We start from the raw sequence: 21,764 nt of genomic DNA, 5'->3' as shown, positions 1-21,764 counted from the left end.
TCTTAGCCTGACACAAACCACTACACCATGTGGTACTGTGTTCTCTCAGTACCTTTGGGGGCAAAGAGCAGCAGATGGAAGGAAATAAAACCTGCCAAGAAAATGGCATGTTTCCATGGGGCCTTTATCTTTGTCCCACAGAGAGCGAGAAAAACCTCCCTTTATTATTGGAAAGTGTTTGAGTGGTGCTAGCAGATGAGTTGTGAGAAACCCACAAGGCATATGCTACCAACATTGTACAGCAAACAGAAAAGTCCATGAAGAGAAAAACAGCACATTGTGCTTGCCTATCAGGTAGAGAGGGACACATATGTCAATTTCAGTTTCTTTCATTTTTGCATTTATTCCAGTCTATTTTCCCAGTCCAGTTTAGTCCCTCACATCAGTTTCTGTGGTTTTTTAAAAAGTACTCAAGACAATTGATCAACATTTTCCTTCAAATTTAACCTACTGTGCATATTTTTGTGTGCAATTTGCCCATACACAATGCCTGGTTGCTTCAATAAAACCTTCCCAGGTGGAGGGAGTTTGGAAGAACCCCTCTGGATTTCTGTATAAGTATAGCGTAACAGAGATATAATGCATGAAACCACAGCATGGCCCATGGGATTTGTTTCTGGGTAGAATATATATGAGAGAAAACCAGCCATGTTATTCTGTGGTGGCAAAAACACATTTAGAATGAGCAAAATGGTGATTCTACCCAACATGTGAGGCAAGGGTTGGTTCTACAACTGAGCTTGGCTGTGGACCAGATTCTCCTTATTGGGTGTCATCCAGATGTTGAACTACAACCCCAGGAGCCCCAGTCAGCTTGGTTGAAGGAGGTTACTGTAGGCAATGGGTTTTTGAGATTGTATTGCTTGTCTCCTACTGCCATTCAACTGCCATTCCTCCCCTTTTATGGCCATGTTGAACAAAGCTGCCAACCAAGAATCTCACTTCATACATCTGATAAAGGGAACACACTCTCTCTTTTGCACAGCTGGAGTTTGTTCATAACTTGTAAACAGGTCCATCAGGCTGTTCCCAAGGCTGCCAGATTAGATTAAATCTTTAGGCCTTGAGTCAATATTGCTGCAGTTGAATAATGTTGATTTTCAGGAGCTGAAGCTGCTAGCCTTGAACTCTGTTGCAGAAGAAGTTGAATGGATATTGACAGTTTTCCAGAAACCACCGGGCAGCACAGTTCCAGCTGTCTTTAGCTAGGCAAGATAAAACTATCTTGCATGCCTCCCACCCTGCTTCTACTCTTGGGCTGGAAAACAGGGAACATGGTCTTAAAACTGTATAGGGATGGGTGCGTCTGTCCATTTTAGTTTCTCTCAAATTTCCCTTCTTCCATTCTGAAGTTCCAGTGATGCCAACACTGGACTGGGGGCCCTGCATCCACCCACTCAATCAATCAATCAATCAATCAATCAATCAATCCATACATATATGCTTATGTACATTTATTTACTTAGCCTAGTCTGCCTCACAGGGCTGTTGCAAAGATAAAAAGAGGGGAGGACAAGACACACAACCTTGCGCTTCTGAGCTGAATAGCAAGATACAAATATACAACAAGAAGCAACAAATGTTTGCTGTTTCAGAACTCTCTGCAAAATAAACACATTCGGGGGGGAAACACACCCCACAATTTTATCAACCTCAATAAAGAAAAAGCAACAACCTACAGGAATTTAACTTAGCTGTCAGGTGAGGCAATGATTTTAGGGCTGCATTTGCTGATTTGTTTTATATTTTACACTTTTGTTTTATGGTTGTTGCATATGAATCAATAGCAGCCCAGTGATGACATGCAGGCCAGTAGTGGCTGTGTGGCTGACATGAAAAACTGCATTGGGGTGGGGTGGACACTGCAAAGTCAAGGAATCATACCAGTATCAAGTAAGTCATACTCAAGCCAGCCAATTGCGTTTTCCACTGTAAAGGCAGTATGCTTGAGCAGTGGATAAAATACTGTGGATATGGAGGACTGCACTTAAACATGCATCTAGCTAACTTCCTCCTCCATCCAGCGTCAGACTAGCAGCAATAACAAGATATTTCTTTTTTTCGTGCTGCTCTGGGAGGGTGTCTGGGAGACCCAGGCAATGTCATGGGCTGGCTGGATACAGAGGAGTGGTGAGAGGCACCAGCTGGGGAACCCCCAAGGGATCCCCCAGACTGAGAGCCAGGGGGTTGGGGGTGGGACAATGATGAGTGGTGGGGGGGAGAAGAGAGAACAGACTGGGAGGAGGAGTTGATGGGAACTGAAGAGGTATCAGGGTTTAGTGAGCAGGAAGAGGCTGAGAAACAGAGCAGTCCCGATTCAGAGGCAGAAGAAGAGGCTGGAGAGGATCGGGCCAAGAGGCAGAGATGAGGCTGGCTGCTGAAGAGTCCAGGGAGTCTCTCATTCCTCCTCCGACCAGCTCCCCTTCCCCCTGGTCTCACAGAATACCAAGAGGAATGAAAAGGGTGGAGCAATGAGAGGCTAGACAAAGGAGCCTGAGATTGCTTGTGAAGGACCCGGGGAGAAGTGCAAATCTGAAGGATGACTGTGTTTCAGTTAGTACATTGGTATTCAGTTAGCACATTTCCCTGCTATCGTACCCCTTGTCTTTGGAAGCCTTATAAGAAGCTGCTGCAGGAGAGGGACACTGAGAAACATCATGGGAGGGGGGTTTCTAGGACCAAGGTGAAACCGTGAAGCTCCCTTGTTATTTTTGCTATTGGTGGCTGCATGTACTTTCAGTAATCTTGTTATGCAGGCTGCGCAGTTGTTCCATTCCTGCCCCCTGCACACATAAGTCTGCCCTGACCCCATTCCTCTCCATTTTCGGGCCACCTCCAGGTCAGCAGTGATGAACGTGTGCATGACTGCACATCAAGCGGATGCGAGTAAAATGGTTGCTGTCACTTTGTTCTGAAAGAAAGAACAGGCCTCCTATTTATTTTCATTTCAGACCATATTTCATGTACTGTTTCTGATCTTTTGCCTCATTTACCTCAGGCTCTAGGGATGTGGGGACGCGCTGTGGTCTACACCACAGAGCCTAGGACTTGCTGATCAGAAGGTCAGCGGTTTGAATCCCCGTGACGGGGTGAGCTCCCGTTGTTCAGTCCCGGCTCCTGCCAACCTAGCAGTTCGAGCAGCTTAGTCATGCTGGCCACATGACCTGGAAGGTGTCTGCGGAAAACGCCGGCTCCCTGGCCTATAGAGTGAGATGAGCGTGCAACCCCCGAGGTGTCCATGACTGGACCTAAGAAGGGTTACCTTTACTTTACCTTTACCTCAGACTCTGGCCTTTGTCAACCCTATTTTGTTGTAACTGGCAACAGGTCAAATATTTCTTCAAGCCACAAAATGAACCTTTGAAATGTACCTTTGAATGGTCTTGATTTTGAACAGTTCTCTGATTGGAGGAGAGCAGCATCCACCAGAGTTCAGTAACCTCGTTCCAATTCTGTTTGGGGCACTCAAATCAAGAGCACTTCTCTTGGGAAGTGTTCTCTCCTGAGCCTGGCCAGCCTCTTTTTACAGATCCTGCAAAAAAGAGGACACAATGGTTCCAAGAAGGACCGTTAAATACTGCCTTTCGCTGCTGCTTTTGACCATCCTGCCTTCCCGACCTGCGTTGGAGGGTGTGTTACCAAGAACTGGGTGTCTTTCCTTCCCCCTATTTTTCTTCACTGGTCTTTCTTTGTATTGTCCCTTGCTTTCCTTTTTCTGTTTCTCTTCTTTGTTTCTCTTCTTTTTGTTCTTTCTTTTGAGTGCGATGACTGGGGCCTTTATTAATGTCCAGTGACTGTAGTCTCATGGGGGTGGTAAATGGTAGACGCCTGGGTGAGAGACAGGAAAATGTCGGTCTCCCAGGTGAGAGGCTGGGAGGAGAAATGAAGGATTTCTGGTGAGAGCTGGGAGGAACTACGGTCCTCTGTGGGGGGTTAGGGCTAAGAATTACTTTTAAGAGAGGGCTCCGTATTCTGCTTACTTGATTTGTATTCTCGGTAGTTCTCATTTTACTGTTTTATTGAATAATTTAAAATAAAATCTTAAAAAACAACCAACCAACCAACCAACCAACCAACCCAGAGAAGGCTGTCTTACTTCCTGCTGGAAATGAAAAGGACAAGTTGATTGCTATCCTGTTTATTTCAATAGGGCTTCCTATGTGACTGCCTGCCTTTAGATCAGGGTCCCTGTTTATGTTAAGAAATATTTCTTAACAGTAGTTAATCCGAGTGAAGATAAATTCCTGAAGTACTCCATGTGCCCTTTTCATTCGAAACTACTATTTCCCACCAGCTTCTGCCCCCTGGGGCTCTTTTGAGTATGGACCACAGCTAACTCTTCAGTGACGATTCATAATTATGGGAACTAATAGAAGCACTCCTAACTTATTTACCTCAGAGTAAACTGCATTGAATTTGATAGGACTCTCAGGGCAATTCTAACTATGTCTGCTCAGGGGTTAGTTTAATTGACAATGGAACTTTAATTAGTCGTAACTAATTTGTTTCTTTCTTTTCGGTGGGGATTTTAGTGCCACTAAAGTGCACTGTAAGGTTTCATACTAAGGAACGAGAGCTAATCCACACCTCTGGCAATAAAATGGAAACTTCCCCCCACTCTCTTTCAGTCTCCAATGTGGCCCTCACAGGAGAAGCTTTACAATCCAGCACCTACAACCCGCAAGGAGGAGCTATGAATGCCATTGATGGGTCTTTAGTAGGTGTATATACAGAGGGATCCTGCACCCACACAGATTATGAAAGTAATCCATGGTGGACGGTAGACTTGCAGGCGCAGTATCAAGTAGTCCATGTAAGCATCACCAATCGGGAAGACTGTTGTGCTCACCGTCTTAATGGGGCTGAAATCCGAGTTGGGGACTCCACAGAGAGAGGAGGCACCACAAATCCTAGGTACTGTATACGGATCGGATGCTTTGTAGCCAGGGAAGGGGAAGCTGCGGTCCTCCAGGTGTTACTGTAGTAGCACTCTCATCATCCTTAGCCATTGTCCATGTTGGTTAGGGTTGTTGCGATTTGGGAATTCAATTATTTGGAGGGCCACAGGTTCCTTATTCTGTCTTACACACTGAGATGTCATGAGGTACAATTATCTCTTTCTGCCCTGTTTTCGTCACATCCAGGACTGTTTCCATTCCACTGCAGTTCACTGTCTGCCAAAAGCTACATTATTTTGTTTTGCTGTCTGCTGTGGCAAAATTACATAATTTATGTATCGTTAATTCCGTACGTAAATTATATAAGTTACATTGTCCTATGATGCCGCCCCACTCATTTAAACGTAAAGAAAATGCAATGCAAATTGGGGGATGTAATGTACCGTAATCAATTATATATTGTCTGTGGACTGAAAGGAGCCAAAACAGCAAACGCTGATCATATCCACTGGATCAATTTCTGTTCCTCCCATGGGGTGAATTTGTCAACATTGGCCATTTCCACTTCTAGTTTGTCAACATTTTCTGGCATCCCTGCTTTACAGGATTATGGCACAGGGAGAACAATGTAGTGTATACGTTTCAGACAGATCCCTAGCTATTTGAGTTCCCCAAACATAGCAAATATTTGCTCTCTTTCCTGAAATGTTCATGTGATTTCACCTTTCGGATAAAGTTCTTCAATTATTGTTTAACACTGTTTCTTGATGTTTTCTTTTCTTTTCTAGATGTGCTACAATAAGTTCTTTGGATGCTGGGGAAACACGCAGTTTTTACTGCGAAGCGTCAAAAGGGCAGTTTGTTACAATTACCCTACCAAGGGGCGGATACCTCACGCTTTGTGAAGTCCAGGTGTTTGGTCAGAAGATAGATTCCAGTGGTAAGTAGGAAAGATATTGGTATCTGTTTATGTGCAAAGAGACTGAGGCTGCACACATCCCATGTACTTAAAGCACATTTAACTGCATGCTTCCCCCCCACCCCCCAAAATTCCTGGGATCTGTACTTTATAAAAGGGTGCTGGGAACTGTAGCTCTGTGAGAGGTAAATCACAGTTCCCAAGATTCTTTACAGGAAGGTATGTCCTTTAAATGGATGGTCTGTACCCAGCCTAATATACAGGAGAAACACAATGTCTATAATGCTGACTTATTCATTAATGGTCATTCTGGATGCTGTAGTAGCAGATTTTCTTCATTGAGAAGGTGTTGAAGCAGATTACCTTTGAGGTTCCTCCCAGTGCTATGATTCTGCCATGCCAGAGATCACTGGGAACCGTAGCGTTATATGAGGGAATCTTTCATTAAAGTAATTTCCCTCACAATTCTATGGAGGAAGCCATGACAGTTACAGCATTATAATCCATTCCAAACCCAGCACAATATTTTCTAAAACTTTCCCCCTCTCCTCCCCTGTGACCCACACCTTCTTCAAATCTGCTCTGCAGGGTTGGGGAAACACCCACGTGGTAAGAATTTACTTCTACACTGTTTGTTCATTTCCCAGGTGAGGGAACACGTTTTTAAATAAAAACATGGAGCCAAGAAAATAACAGCAACAGATTCAGCAGAAACTGGGTTTATTAACACTATTGCAATAGGAGAACCTTGCTAACCAGTTGTTCAGCAGAACTGCTAGTTAGAAAAGACTGACAAGAGGCACATCAGAACAATATATAGCAGTTTCAAACACAGCCACAAAAGTTATAAAACTTCAAAACATCCTTCTACATGCATCAAGAAAGGTTGCAAGTCATGGGATGTAAAGATATGTACATGACTCCACATTGGAATCAACTTCCTTGGGGTGCCCCAAAACATTAGGTCTCAACTATCTCATTTTAACTCCAGTTATCTTGGCAACCAAGCTTTCAGTAGGGTCTGTGGGCATTCCAATCCCACAGTTTACTCCCCTGTTCCCAAAACATGTCAAAGACCTTCAAGAAGAGATGCTGGATTAACACCCGGGTGCTAACTCAAAACAGACATAGCAAAATGTTTTGCCTGTCACTTTCCAGGTCAGATAGAAGAGATGGAATGCAGCGTAGAAGGGGCAGCAGTGTAGAAAGCAACCCTTTCAGAGCAATGGAAGTTAATCCCTGTTATCTCTGTTTCCCCAGAGATAATTCAATAACCAAGATTTATAGCTTGGCTATCATTAATCACCACATCATAATCTCTGCTAAGCTAGAAGGTCGACCAGAGATATCTAGTCCACCATGTTTTCCTCCCGGAAGTCCACTTTCCTGGACTCTTGATTATGACTTTCATACTCTCTGCTAATTTTTTAGGATTTTATCTTTGCATGGTTTTAATTGTTGTGATTGACATATCATTCTTTTTCTATGCATGCTGCTCTGATAATTTTATCAAGGGGAACCCAAGAATAAATAAACAAACAAATAAATAAATAAATAAATAAATAAATAACTCTCTAGACTGTGCTGAATGAATTACATCAGCAGATAAAGGCTCAGCTAAGCCTTTTATTTCTTTTTATTATAAATTTCTTTGGCAGCCGGCCATGAGCCAGAGAAGAACAAGCCACTCACACCAGGAGAACAAGTTAACACTTCTGGTAAGTAGACCATTGCATACTGCTAGTTGGGAAGGAATGTTGCTGGTGGTGTAGTCTTGTAAATGTGGATGCCAGTTTGGGCATGATTCAGCAACTTTTAAGCAATTTCTGCAATGTGAGTTCTTTAAAGTCACTCAGCGCTACTTCCTGATATCCTTTAACTCAAGGGAAGCTGCTGAGTTCATCCATCCTTGGCCATTGGACAGTGGTTTGTGTTGATAGGAGTTGGAGTCCAACCAATCTGGAGGGCCATGGATGCCCCATCCCCGCTTCAACTGGAGCTGCTGGTGAATGAATTTAGGACGTGAGAATTCAAGGCATTTGCTCACCCACTGATTGATGGGCCCCCAACTTTAATAATAAGACTAGCACTTATAATTCATTCATATATTTATTGCAGATCCATTTTGTATATTCTCATCGCCATTGCTCAGTGATTTAAGTGCAGACAGGTTACGTAAAAAAGAAATGAAATAAGCATTATTTTAAAAAATAATCACAATTGCTTATAAAGAAATACAGGATGCAGCTGTGTGATTTACTAAGTCAATAATAAAACATACACAGAAGAAAACAATGAATGGTCTGGTCTAAATCAAATCAAAACAATTACATCCCCCCCCCAAAAAAAAGAAGATAAAAAGTAACCTTAAACTGTACTAAATCCAGACATTCACATAGACCTGCTGGACTTGACGCTCCTGAGTTGCTGTGTTTGTATATGAAATGAAATCAAACCAAATGGGGAATAAGATCTTGGGCTCATTGGATCCTGAACACTTTCAAGATTCTTTCAAGATTTTCTGCTCTTTCTTATAGTTCCCAATGTGGCTCTTGAAGGGAAAGCATTTCAGTCCAGTATCTACAATGACCTTGGAAACCCTGAGAATGCCATCGATGGGCATATAATTAGTGACTATATGCGTGGCAGCTGCACACACACAGAACTAGAATTTAATCCATGGTGGACAGTGGATTTGGGAGCAGAGTTTCGTGTGTCCAGGGTTAGCATCACCAATCGAGGAGACTGCTGTGCGAGGCGGATAAATGGGGCTGAAATCCGAATTGGAAGCTCACCAGTAAAAGGAGGAATCACAAATCCATGGTACGGTAACAGAGTGATGTTATTGATGGGATCATACCTGACTTTTCTTCCTTAAGATCCTAAGAAGAGCCCTGGTAGATCAGACGAAGGCCAAGATTGAATAGTCTAGCACCTTGTGTTCTGTAGTAGCCAACCACATGCCTGCTGGGACCCCATATATAGAACATGAGAACAACAGCCCTCTTCAGCCGTTGACCCTAGTAACTGATATTCAGAGACATGTTGCCTCTCACCTATCCTGCAGTATGACTTCTGGTTAATACTGACACACAAACTGGTTTCCATTCAAGGTGTGCGACAATCAGGTCATTGGCCCCAGGGGCAACAGCCATTTTTGACTGTGGAGAATTGCAAGGACGTTATGTGACTATCACCATCCCAGGCATTCGTATCCTCTCACTGTGTGAAGTTGAAGTGTTTGGTGAAAAGCTACCTTCCTCAGGTAAGTGCGGAGGTTTCCTTGTCATGTTGTGGTTTGGTGGGCTGCTGACCGATGTTGTCCTTGAAAAGAAATGGAGGGGAGATGTCTAGGTTAGGAAGTCTTTAATGGCAAGGGAACCTCTGGAGAAGGAAGCCATCTCTTCTATGAGATGCTTCATGTCACATGTGCTTCTTTGTCTTTTAATAACTGCAGTATCAAGTGATGATGTACACCAGAGGCGGGAAATTTTAGCCCATAGGCCTATATAGGCTTGCTAGGCCTCCCTGTTTTGGCCAGGGGACTATATCAGGAAAGCCATGCTCACTTGCCCTACAACAGACAACATATATGAAATATACTCAGAGTCGCAAAGTGATTTCATGCTCTTTATTCAGCTCATAGTGGTGAGGAGGAATGAATGAATGTCCCCTCCAAGTATCTGCTTTATATACATTATTTACACAATGGGCTGCACATGATTGGCTAATTCCGGAATTCTACTGTAAGCCAATCAGGTTGTGGATTCACTTCTATCTGGAGCATGATTGGGTAGTTCCTGCCAACCAATCATACTGCTGCATTGTTCTAGGACCAATCAGACTGCTGCATTCTGAATCCTATTGTTCTAGGACCAATCAGACTGCTGCCTTTTGGATCCTATTGTTCTAGGACCAATCAGACTGCTGCAGTTTGGATCCTATTCAACTTAGTACATAACAATATAGATGACTTTAACATCCGCCTGAAAAAAATGCTGATGCCCTGAGGGTAAAGCTGTGCCTGTAAACCTCTACCCTGGTCCCCTAGAGGCATGGAAGCTTTACCAGTAGAAAGCTGGCAACTTTAGTTAGTAGAAGGCTCAGAGTTCGATTGTTGACTCAGTCTAGAATGTTTACACCTGTTCTTCCCTTTTCCCATACCCATTATATTCATTGATATTCCTGTGGGACACTGACAAAATTCTTCTCAAGTTCTGTGCTATTTGGGGGTTTGTGATACCAGGGATCCCCATCAACCAAGTATACTTGGGGTTGTTGTTTTCTAAGTAAGGTTTGGCATGGCTCAGATATTTTTCATCACCTAGGAAGTGTTGCTTTGACACTCAATATATGTTTTGACTAGGAGATGAAAAAGAGACCTCATCTGGAACTACGCAAGAAGCAGAAGGTCAGTAAATGCTCCTCACATTCATGTGTTCCAAAAGCCTAAAACATTATATACAAGACATGAACAACCAGTATTTATTTAGCTGATTAGTTTGAATCAATATGGTAAATTTGGTCTTCTTCACCTCACCAAACACTTCCAGCAACTCTACACTTGTCCCTCTTGTTCCTAAGCCGCTATAAGGCGGCTCATTTCAACTTTCAGGACACAGCCCTCCTTCCCACCCAGGAATCCTTAAGGCAGTGACCTGGGACCTTTCAGATCTTATTGGACTCCAACTCCCATCAGCCCCCACCTGCATGGCCAATGGCCAGGCATGATGGGAGTTGAAGTTCATTTTTTCTTGGAACTAACTTTGCTTCTTGGAGCTGGATTCACACTAAACTCATTCAGACTTGCTACCTGTTATGTTTTTTGGAAATACAACGAAGCACCCAGAATGAAATCTTTCTCATATATTGCTAATCTTTTACTTACATTGATTTCTTCCACTAGTTTTTTCACCAATTGAACAATGGGAAAAGCCAAGAGAACCCAAACAGCCATGGGAAGAAGCAAAAGAGAACTGGCAACCCTATTCAACGGGTAAGCTGACCCTTTTACTGAAGATGGGTGTGAACTATCAAACCTGGTGGTATATGTATTTTTCTTATGGATTGCATAGGAAACCTACCCAAGAGTTCCTGTATGCTCACACAGAGGACACTTGATTTATAAGTGCCAATGTTAAAATACTACTCTTGATATCATAAACCACTCTTCCCTAAGTACATCCTATCAAGCAGTCCCTACAACTGTGGATGGGAACATGAGATTTGGGAAGAATAAAGTAAAAGCCCTCTTGTGGGTGGAGGTGCTCAAATACACATACAGAAACAAGGACTCATGTATGCATGAATGCAATGCCCTGGTGTGCACAGAACCCCCAAATGTTAATTATTCATTCCACTAATATTTGAGAGCCTACTTTGCAAGTTCCTTTTCCTTCTGGATAGTTTTGCTAAGCTGTTTATTAGTGGAAACACCTCTCTTCCATTGGTTTTTTCTTTTCTTGTAGTCTACAATGCCGCTCTTGAAGGAAAGGCATTCCAGTCCAGCATCTTCAATGGTCTGGGATCTGCTGAGCATGCCAATGATGGCTCTACCTCTGCTGACTATTTGCGTGGACACTGCACTCACACCCAAGAAGAAGCTAATCCGTGGTGGACAGTGGACCTTAGGGAAAGATTTGATGTGTCCAGTGTAGTGATCACCAATCGAGGGGACTGTTGTGCGGAAAGGATAAATGGCGCTGAAATTCGAGTTGGGGACTCGGATGATGAAGGAGGCATCAGAAATCCCAGGTATTGCCAATGTCAGCTACCCAAGGATGCCAGGCCTAGGACTGGGCATTTGGCTAGTCCAGGGGTCTGCAACCCGCGGCTCCAGAGCCGCATGTGGCTCTTTTATACCTTTGCCGCGGCTCCGGGGCGGATACTAGCGAGGGGAGGAGGCGCATTTTGCGCCCCGACACTCCCCACTGTGGCAGGCGCTGTACTGGCTGTGACGTTGCATGGGGGTGGTGCGTGCGTTAGTCACGCACTGTCCCGACGTCACCTTCCCACCCGCTGTCAGATCGGACATTAAGGTAAGAAACAATATATGCAGTGTTATATTTGTTTTAAATGTTGCAATGGTTTTGCGGCTCCCAGTTTTTTTTCTTCAGAAACGGGTCCAAGTGGCTCTTTTTGTCTTAAAGGTTGCAGACCCCTGAGCTAGTCCGATTTAGTCAAGTGGCCAATCAAAAACGGTAAAGCAATGATAAAGTATTTCTTAAAGGATTAACTTTATTAGAAGAATAAGCAAGACTCTTTCACAATTAACAGTAGACTAGCATTTTTAATAACAAGAATACAAAGCTGAAAATGAATGAACTGCAGCTAAAATCTTATGTTCATTTTTCACATGGTCTAATCCTCATCTGAAGACTGCAAAAAACAAAGCCAAATACTTGGTCAGTTTACGGGCTAAGTGAATGGCTAAGTGACAGTATTTGACTAGTGAATTGACTGGTATCCTTGCCATATTTTGGATAAAGCATTCATTAGCATAAGACCTTGTTCATGCTTGCCCCTCACCCCCCGCCAGGTATTGAACTTGTTGCTGATTGTATTCTTTAAATCTCTCATTAAGGCTAACATACTGGTTTCCTTTCAAGGTGTGCCACCATCATTTCACTGGGTTTGGGAGAAACAAAAAAATATCACTGTGAAGGAATGCTGGGACGGTATGTGACTATTACCATTCCAGGCGAAGCCAAATATCTCACCCTCTGTGAAGTTCAAGTTTTTGGTCACAGGAGAGCTCCCCCAGGTATGTATAAAAATTTTCCAACAAATACTTGAGTTGGTATTTGTTGGCATAACTACTTTTTGCTGGAGAAACAGTTGTCTGAGCTGGGAATGGGCACTTTCAGGTGTTTGAAATAAGACGTTCTCAGTACTCTAGGCTGGAATATATTATTACGGTTTTGAGGGGTCAGTCTGGTTGATGATTCCCTTCAAAATCTGTGATAGAGATTAGACTCTATACAAGGAAACCAGTCAAACCAGTTACTTTGTTCAGGTAATGGCATTAGCAGGCCAGGTAAGTCCTGCCATTCATATTAGAAAGACTTATGTCTCACAACAAATGTAACTGATCTGTAGAAAACACAACCTGAAAAAGACACAATGCATGTACTTTTGTAAACTAAGAAAACCTTTAATAAAAATTATTTAAAAAATAAAAGAAAGAGTTTGCCCTGTTGCCCTCCGTCTTGTGCTCAGGTTGTATGTATTTATAAATGAAACTATATATCCTAAAGACATCACAGTCTCCAAAGATCTTCATTCCAAGGAAACTTCATTCCAGCACACCTGGAGTCTCTTGCTGCTTGGAGATTGGGGTGCACACAACAATATCCATTAGCCTTGTAAGATTTGTTTATCCATCTATCCACCTCTCTCTCTCTCTCTTATCTATCTATCTATCATCTATCTATCTATCATCTATCTATCATCTATCATCTATCATCTATCATCTATCTATATCTATCTATATCTATCTATCTATCTATCTATCTATCTATCTATCTATCTATCTATATCTATCTATCTATCTATCATCTATCTATTATCTATCTATCTATCTATCTATCTATCTATCTATCTATCTATCATCTATCTATCTATCTATCTATCTATCTATCTATCATCTATCTATCTATCATCTATCTATCTATCTATCTATCTATCTATCTATCTATCTATATCATCTATCTATCTGTCCTATTTATTTCTCCCTAACAGGGACTTAAGGTGGCTAACATGTAAAATAGGAACAGCTAAAAACATTGGGGAAAATATCATTAAAAACAATTAAGCTTTAATATCTCTATCTCTGTCTCATCTACAAACACACACAAATACACTATTAACCAAGAAAAAGGGCCAGTCAGCAAATGACCATACCATGGGCACATCCAGATTGGTGTCTCATGTTGCTATCCAATCATTTGTTTCTCTACTGAGAGCTACAAGTTGAACTGTGTGTGTGTGTGTGTGTGTGTGTACACACTCCTTTGATGTATACAATCTGCTATGTTGCATCCACACTAGTGGGTGTGACAAAGCTGAGATAAGGGCACTGTATTGTTCAAGCAATATCTGGAAACCCAGAACTAGTTTTCTTGTTTAGTTGTGTGCGCATTACTTTCCCTTTCCTGCAGTTCCCAATGTGGCCCTCGAAGGTGAGGCATCCCAGTCCAGTACCTACAACCAACTAGGAGTTGCAAAGAATGCCATTGATGGGTCCACCTCCACTAACTATATGCGTAGATCATGCACTCACACGGATATAGAGCTGAATCCATGGTGGGCGGTGGACTTGAAGGGAGAATTTGATGTGTCTAGCATAAGCATCACCAATCGAGAAGACTGTTGTGCAGACCGGCTGGATGGGGCTGAAATCCGCATTGGCAACTCCTTTGAGAATGGCGGTTCTGCAAATCCCAGGTACCTGCTGGTTGAATGTTCTCAAGGGGGTCACAAGGATAAGGCACAGAGAAGACAATACCATGAGAAAGATGAGACAATGCAGAAACCACAGATAAAAAATATATCTGTGAAATGCAGTGATCTTCCATTATTCATCTGTATCTTTTATTCTTTTCAGTGTGGATCAGGTTGACCAGCAGCCATCCAGATGTGGCTGGACTACAACTCCCATCACCCCTGACCTTTGGCCTGGGGCTGATGGGAGTTGGGTTCCTACAACTTCTAGAGGTCCACTGGTTAGCGATTCCTGGCATAAATCATGTTGCAGTTGGTGGTGTCCTTCAGTCACCTAATATTATTAACATGAATGGATTTCTTTTTCAAGGTGCGCCACTATCACCTCACTAGGTGCTGGAGAAACCCGCAGTTACAATTGTGGAGGATTCAAAGGGCAGTATGTAACACTGACCATCCCAGGCATTCAGTATCTCACCCTGTGTGAAGTCCAAGTGTTTGGTGTGAAGGTGGATTCATCTGGTGAGTAAAAAGGTTTCTCGGGTGGATAAGAAATGTGGATAAGCCCTTAGTGGTGCAATTGATGCCTATCCCCATTTGCTGATAACTGAGCACCAGGCTCAGCATTACTGGCATTAGGCATGTAACATGAGTTCAGCACTAAACTGTTCTAAAACAATTGTGCTTCTAGTCAAGACCTCCCCATTTGGAACGCAGAAAGTGTAAAAGTGAACGGGGCATTTTATCCCAACAGCCAGAAAGGAGCCACCCTAAGGAGACAGGTGGAGATTGGGCAGATGGGGACCCTTTCCCCTCATCATCTGAGGAAGCTTGATGTTGTCAGAATTGGACACTTCTTCTTGTTTTGGATGTAAACACATATAATCATCTTCCCATCTTGAATTCTGCAGGACATCCAGACATCCCATCTGAAAAGGAAGAAGCATAATTGAGAGTAAGTTCATTTCTCTTTAAATTCACACATCTAAAAGATCTGCCACCCCCAATATTTGCAGAGGTCTACAAGGACTGGTTCTGAACTCTGCCTTGGACTGAATTTTGGGTGAAGTTTTGGGCTTCCACTCAGACAGATTCCCCAAATTTGGCTGAGAGGCTTGCTTCAAATTGGCACCATTTTTTCACATGCTTCAGAGCTACCAATCTAGAGGAAGTGGAGTTTTAGGCTATGCTGATCTCACTTCAGTCGCATCCTTCCCTATAGGAACAAAGACCTCAAGAGCTGAATCAGAGAACTGCCTCTATTGTCAAACGTTGTGTTTATGGTGATATATACATTTATTTTATGGTGGTATATATCTGTCCATGGTTTTAGTGTGTGACAGCTGTTTCATTCATATGTATCCTTCCATATAGCAAAGATGACATGGTAATGTTCTATTGCTTCAGATAGGCTAAGAAGACAATTTTCCACTCTGCAAGCTTTGCGAAGGATTGCTCCTAACTGAATTTCATATCATTATCTCTCTTGAGTTTATTTTATTAGGCAGAAAACCCTATGTGTTTTTTGTATTCTTTTTGTATTGTGTGCTGTTTGTAGTCCTTGTGTATTGTAGGAAACCTTGGATAATTCATACAGAGGCAGAATATACAGTATATATTATTTCAAAAGAAAATAAATAATTGAGGCTGTGGTCATCCCACATGAATGTGTGAACTAGCCTTAAAAGGCCGTGGAGTGAACAACACTTTTCTAATAAGACAGAAGACAGTTAATATTTTAATTATTAGTTTTAATAACCTATATTGCATGTTTAATATTGTTTTGCAGTATGTTGTCCAAGGAATGTTTGTGGACGGGTAGCTATAAACATGTAATTCATAAAATAAACAACCCTGGCAGGTTGCATCCCAAGGAGAGCACAGATCCTGCAACCCACAAATCACCCTGGTATCTCAGCTGCCTTAATTTTCTTTCCGCATAGATTACATTGCATGGGACAGCAGAAATTGTGAAACCAAGAACCCCTACCTTTGTAGAAAGACACCACAAATTATCGTTAGTAGGGACTAACAAGGAGGAACCCTGGCTGGCTGTCTAGAAGAACCTGCACCCAGAGGGATGTCAACTCCTTCCATGACTGCTAAACTCACCTGCTACTCATCTATAGGCTGAAAACCCAAATAAACAGTAGCACTTGCAACTCTATGTGGCTGGGTGTGTCATCTGTTACAAGATGGGGAAACGTATTCCTTTATTTTTCTTACATACTTTATTTATTTGAATAGTCATAATTCTCACTTTTTCAAAGTGGTGATATACCCAGCAGAAACAATTTAAAAATGGCAGACATATTAGTAAAAGCTGTTGGGAAGCAATCTCAGATTTGAAAGGCCTTTGTGACTGAGTCAGACCAATGGGTCCATTTGGATCAATATATGAATGTACTGTAACAGAGACGGAACACATGAAACCACAGCATGGCCCATGGGCTTTGTTTCCATGTAGAATATATATGGGAGAAAACCAGCCATGTTATTCTGTTGTGGAAAAAACACATTTGTTATGAACAAAATGGTGATTCTGCCCAACAGGTGAGGCAAGGGTATGGTTGTACCACTGAGCTTGGCTGTGGACCAGACTCTCCTTATTGGGTGTCGTCCAGATGTTGAACTGCAACCCCAGGAGCCCCAGTCAGTTTGGTTGAAGGAGGTTACTGTAGGCAATGGGTTTTTGAGATCACAGATTGTACTCCTTGCTTCCTACTGCCATTCAACTGCCATTCCTCCTCCTTTATGGCCATGTTGCACAAAGCTGCCAACTGATCTGATAAAGGAGACACTCCTCTCTCTCTCTCTCTCTCTCTCTCTCTCTCTCTCTCTCTCTCTCTCTCTCTCGTAAGCTGATTGAGTTTGTTCATAACTTGCAAACAGGTCTGTCAGGTTGTTCCCAAGGCTGTCCTATTTTCCAGATTAGATTACATCTTTTGGCATTGAATAAATATTGCTACAGTTGAATAATGTTGATTTTCAGGAACTGAAGCTGCTAGCCTTGAACTCTGTTGCTGAAAAAGTTGAATGGATAGTGACAGCCTTCCAAAAACCACCCGGCAGCAGAGTTTCAGCTGTCTTTAGCTAGGCAGGATAAAATAAATATCTTGCATGCCTCCCATCCTACTTTTACTCTTGGGTTGGAAAACAGGGAACATGGTCTTAAAACTGTTTAGGAATGGGTGCATCTGTCAAATTTGGTTTCTCTCAGATTTCCCTTCTGAAGTTCCAGTGATGCCAACACTGGATTTCCCGGGCCAGTTGACTGCATGTTGACTGGGGGCCCGACATCCACCCACTCAGTCCATAGGCAAGAACTGATGTTTATGTATATATATAAAATTATCCTAGTCTGTCTCATGGGGCAATTGCAAAGATAAAAAGAGGGGAGAACAAGGTACACAGGCTTGAGCTCCTGAGCTGAAAAACAAAATACAAATAAACAACAAGAAGCAGCAAATGAGTGCAGCTTCAGACCTCTCAGCAAAATAAACACATTCAGAAAGAAATTTTGTCAACCTTGTTGATTTTTTAAATAAGAATTTTAACTTTCTCTAACTTTAAGGTGTGCGATGATTTTATGGCTGCATTTGCTGATTCGTTTTATATTTTACATTTTTTGTGGTTACTGCATATGAATCAATGGTAGCCCAGTGATGACAAGGAGACCAGTAGTGGTTGTGTGGCTGCCTTGGAAAATTGCATTTAGGTGGGCTGGACACTGCAATATCACCACTTTTACTAGGTAGCAGAGAAGCCTCATTTATTCATTTACCTGCAAGTAAAAAGAAAGGTAAAGAGACCCCTGACCATTAGGTCCAGTCGTGGCCGCCTCTGGGGTTGCGGCGCTCATCTCGCTTTATTGGTCGAGGGAGCCAGCATACAGCTTCCGGGTCATGTGGCCAGCATGACTAAGCCGCTTCTGGCGAACCAGAGCATTGCACAGAAATGCCGTTTACCTTCCTGCCAGAGTGGTACCTATTTATCTACTTGCACTTGGGCGTGCTTTCGAACTACTAGGTTGGCAGGAGCTGGGACCGAGCAACTGGAGCTCACCCCGTCGTGGGGATTTGAACCGCCGACCTTCTGATCAGCAAATCCTAGGCTCTGTGGTTTAACCCACAGCGCCACCTGCGCCCCTTTATATTATATGATTTTTATATTATATTATATTATATTATTAAATTATATGATTTACCTGCAAGTAAATCATACCAAAAACAGCAAGTTGTGTTTTCCACTGTAAAAGCAGGATACTTGGTGAGTGAATGAAATAATGTGGACATGCAGGGCAGCACTTAAACATGCATACAGCTAATCTCTTCATCCAGTGCCAGACTAGCAGCAATAACAAGATATACCTCTTTTTTTCTGCCACCCTGGGAGGCCTGTCTGGGAGTACCAGGTAGGGACGGTCAGCATTCCTTCCTCTGATTGCTTAACAACAGAGTTTATGTTATTGAGCATTCTTGGCAATAGCAGCTTCTCTGTATCTCCCTAATTGTTGCCTCCACATTTTGCTTTCTAGCTTTTTTTATAGATGTTTGATTGGCTTGCCCTCTTTTTAAAAAGAATGTTAAGAATCCAGGGCCCTTGCTGTATTGGGGGCCTGGTACATGTGTACCCCCTACATTGCCTGTTGGCAGTCCTGTTAATTTAAGATCTTCACATCACTGTGATAATTTTTTTTAAAAACCCAAGTCCTCAGAAGAATTCATCAATATTATTGCATGAATTTCTCCTAATATGCACATCTTTGTATGTCATTTTGCATAATATACTGTTGCACACCACCCCAATCTATGAGCAGTGCAAGATTCCAGTAGTTCTAGGTACTTATCCAGGATTTGATTTCCCCAGAATGAGGGACAGCAAAGACACTGGTGTCTTTAGGATATATGGTGTGTATACACACACACACACACACACACACACACACCCTGAGCCTATGATGGAGGGGCTGACAGCATTAACACCCCAGAAAGTCTTGTTTCTCCCATAAATGCAGCCAGGGCATTTTCCAGCCAGAATTCACCGGAACTCAGAACTCTGGTGGCACCGCTCAGGTGGGCACCATTACCATTATAAGAGAACAAGTAAGGCATTCCTGCTGAGTTCCTGCACCTCTTTTTCTAGAAAAATAGTACTGGCTATAGCTTTGGATTCAGGCATGTCTCTCCACTGCCTGCAGGAGTTGCCAGAAGCAGGAATACAAGGTGCCATGCAACCATAATAGAGACTCCACTCCAGATTTGTGTAGGGATCAAACCAAATTTTATTGGTCAATCAAATACTGGTTAAAGCCTGAAATCAAAAGTAAACAAACTGGTCACAAAAAAACATTATAGCACATAAGGTTAAATCATTATACACATCACAGGTATAGACAAATGGCCAAAAAAACTCCTCAGGGCACAAGACTGGACTCTTGGGCTTTCCTGAGTTGGGAGCCTTTTATCACTGTGTTAACATAACTGATTTGTTCAAGCTAGACAACAGGTAAGGCTGTGGAGAATTAGCCATGGGGAACCAGGGACAGAGCTGTCAACTTTCAGATTTGAAATTAAGGGATCTGCAGCCTTACCTGTCCCAGGGACAGTCTACGGGATATCTAACAATCAGGGATAGCAGGGGGAAGCAGCGGGAAACGGTGCTGGAATAAGGGAATGTTCCACAAAAAAAGGAGAGGTTGACAGCTATGATCAGGGACAGTTCCATGACAAAAGATCCTGAACAGCTTCCTGTGTGCTGGCATCTTCACACAACAGAGGGAGAAGAGGGAAAGCACTCATTCTCTTTTCTAAGCTCTACACAATTTCACAGTGCATGGAGATTCCTTGCACCAGAGGAGTAGTACTTTCCTGCTTTGAGGGAGTCCTATCAATGGGAGAGAAATATTTTGATAGCTTCCTTTGTTGGTTTGGCTTTGTCTGGCTTGCTTAACTTGTTCCAATCTTTTTCTTTTTGCATTCTTGTAACCACCATATCAGATGGATCTACTTCACTTAATATTTTGAACTGAACTATAGGGCAGATTCTTTTGCCTTTAATTCCTTTAATTCCTTTCAGCAACTCCTGGCCTAGTTGCTAAACTCCAGACAGGACAGGTTTTTCTATTGAGCAAAGCAAATTTGCGCAGGATGTTACAACACTCAGCGGCTTTCTTACTTGAAGGAAATGGTAAATTATAGCAATAATAGGTAGAGAGTGACACGTCACACTACCCAGTCTCTGTACTCCACAAACAAATGCCATTCTTATGGTTTAAAATTAATTAAAAACAGATCTCCGGGGCAAATGTCCTCTGGTCTCCACTCCATAAAATATTGGTAAGACAAGTTGAAACTACTTAACACAAAGTTAAAACAAAGTTAAAACTAATTTAGAACCTCGAGAGCTGTGGAGCAATCTGAGCTGTCAGCTTTCTCGCTTTCACTGTCAGTATGTGTACGGTTTGTGCCTTAACCTTTTCTTCTCCTGAATATATTCCACAAGGCAGTGCATGTTTAGGTCCAGAATTTTCCTTTTCTTAGATGGGCTACCTTCCCAGATTGATGAGCCCCATCTGCCCCTCATTTCCATCTACAGCATGTGCAGAAATCACCTTCTTGTCTGTTGGACCCACTATTAGTCCCACCCGCTCAATCCCCAGGAGCCTGTCTTCACATGCAAGAGAGTCCTTTAATTCACCAATGGTTTGAAACCCATCGGCTGCCCTCACCTGGTTTAGCTGGCCAGCGAAAGCCATTCCCCAGGTGTGGCTGCTGTCGCATGCTGACAGTTTCTAGGAGCCACAGGTGAGAGCTGGGTGCAGGGTGGGGACCAAAGTTGGGCAAAGTACCCCAGGAGGAGTATGACATGTCCCCCACCAGAGGTACCACCCCTCCCCTGATAACATACTACTAAGTAACTGAAGGGGAGAGAATCAGAAATAGCAAAAGATGGAATAATGTAGCACAGCACAAATGCTGAAGAGGTTGAAAAAGTTCTTAAAACACTTGGGGAAAACAAAAAGATATCATCACCTGGTGTTGAAAAGACCAAAACAATTGGAGTGCCACTGCCAAAAAGACCCTTAATCTGGTAGACACCCTTTCTTCTTTTGGAATGGACAATGAAGAGTGTCCAAAGAAGATCTATGGGTCCAAGGAGGCATCTTCACCATCATTTTATTTGGGTACCACATTTCCAGACTCTGGACTTACATCCCTGGAGAAGGTAGAATGGCGCCCTCCTTGTTGTCCTTCTGCTGACAGGTGAAGAGTTTCTCTTTCCAACAGGCTCTTGGAAACTGACTGCTTTTAATGAAAGGGGTGGAGCACTGGTATGTTTTAAACAGATTTTATATAGGTATATAGTTTTAATTCTTTTAATGTCTTTTTAATGATTTCTCCCCCTTTGTTTTTAACAATTCTTGTTTTTATCTGTAAGCTGCCTTGAGTACTGTCAGGGGGAAAGGTGATGTAGAAATAAATATATAATAATAATAATAATAA

The 21,764-nt window shown here is 42.6% G+C and overlaps 1 protein-coding gene across 2 annotated transcripts; it reads left to right on the top strand.

Moving 5' to 3' along the window:
• Positions 1–3,457: 3,457 nt before the first annotated feature.
• On the top strand, positions 3,458–16,426 carry LOC308457427 (uncharacterized protein). Of its 2 annotated transcripts, XM_080971241.1 has the most exons (14): positions 3,458–3,630; positions 4,629–4,914; positions 5,687–5,838; positions 7,476–7,535; positions 8,355–8,640; positions 8,931–9,082; positions 10,184–10,228; positions 10,724–10,813; positions 11,286–11,571; positions 12,426–12,580; positions 13,977–14,262; positions 14,630–14,781; positions 15,171–15,214; positions 16,203–16,426. In XM_080971241.1, exons 1-13 carry the CDS (start codon positions 3,552–3,554, stop codon positions 15,206–15,208), a joined length of 2,067 nt encoding a protein of 688 aa, XP_080827367.1. In that variant the 5' UTR covers positions 3,458–3,551; the 3' UTR covers positions 15,209–15,214; positions 16,203–16,426. The 2 variants fall into 2 exon arrangements, with proteins under 2 accessions (XP_080827367.1, XP_080827368.1); XM_080971242.1 differs by lacking the exon at positions 10,184–10,228.
• The last annotated feature ends 5,338 nt before the right edge of the window (positions 16,427–21,764 follow it).

This window comes from Podarcis pityusensis (assembly GCF_964106645.2).
Source record: "Podarcis pityusensis genome assembly, chromosome: 10".
Classification (NCBI taxonomy): Eukaryota; Metazoa; Chordata; class Lepidosauria; order Squamata; family Lacertidae; genus Podarcis; species Podarcis pityusensis.
Note: the sequence above shows the minus strand (reverse complement) of the source record. Positions and strands in the feature narration are given on the sequence as shown.

Bases quoted from the DNA above. Each gene is read 5' to 3' on its own strand.
- LOC308457427 (XM_080971241.1), top strand. From the start codon at position 3,552: ATGGTTCCAAGAAGGACCGTTAAATACTGCCTTTCGCTGCTGCTTTTG. The intron at 4,915-5,686 runs GTACTGTATACG...TTTCTTTTCTAG, and splicing joins GGAGGCACCACAAATCCTAG to ATGTGCTACAATAAGTTCTT. The intron at 5,839-7,475 runs GTAAGTAGGAAA...TTTCTTTGGCAG, and splicing joins TCAGAAGATAGATTCCAGTG to CCGGCCATGAGCCAGAGAAG.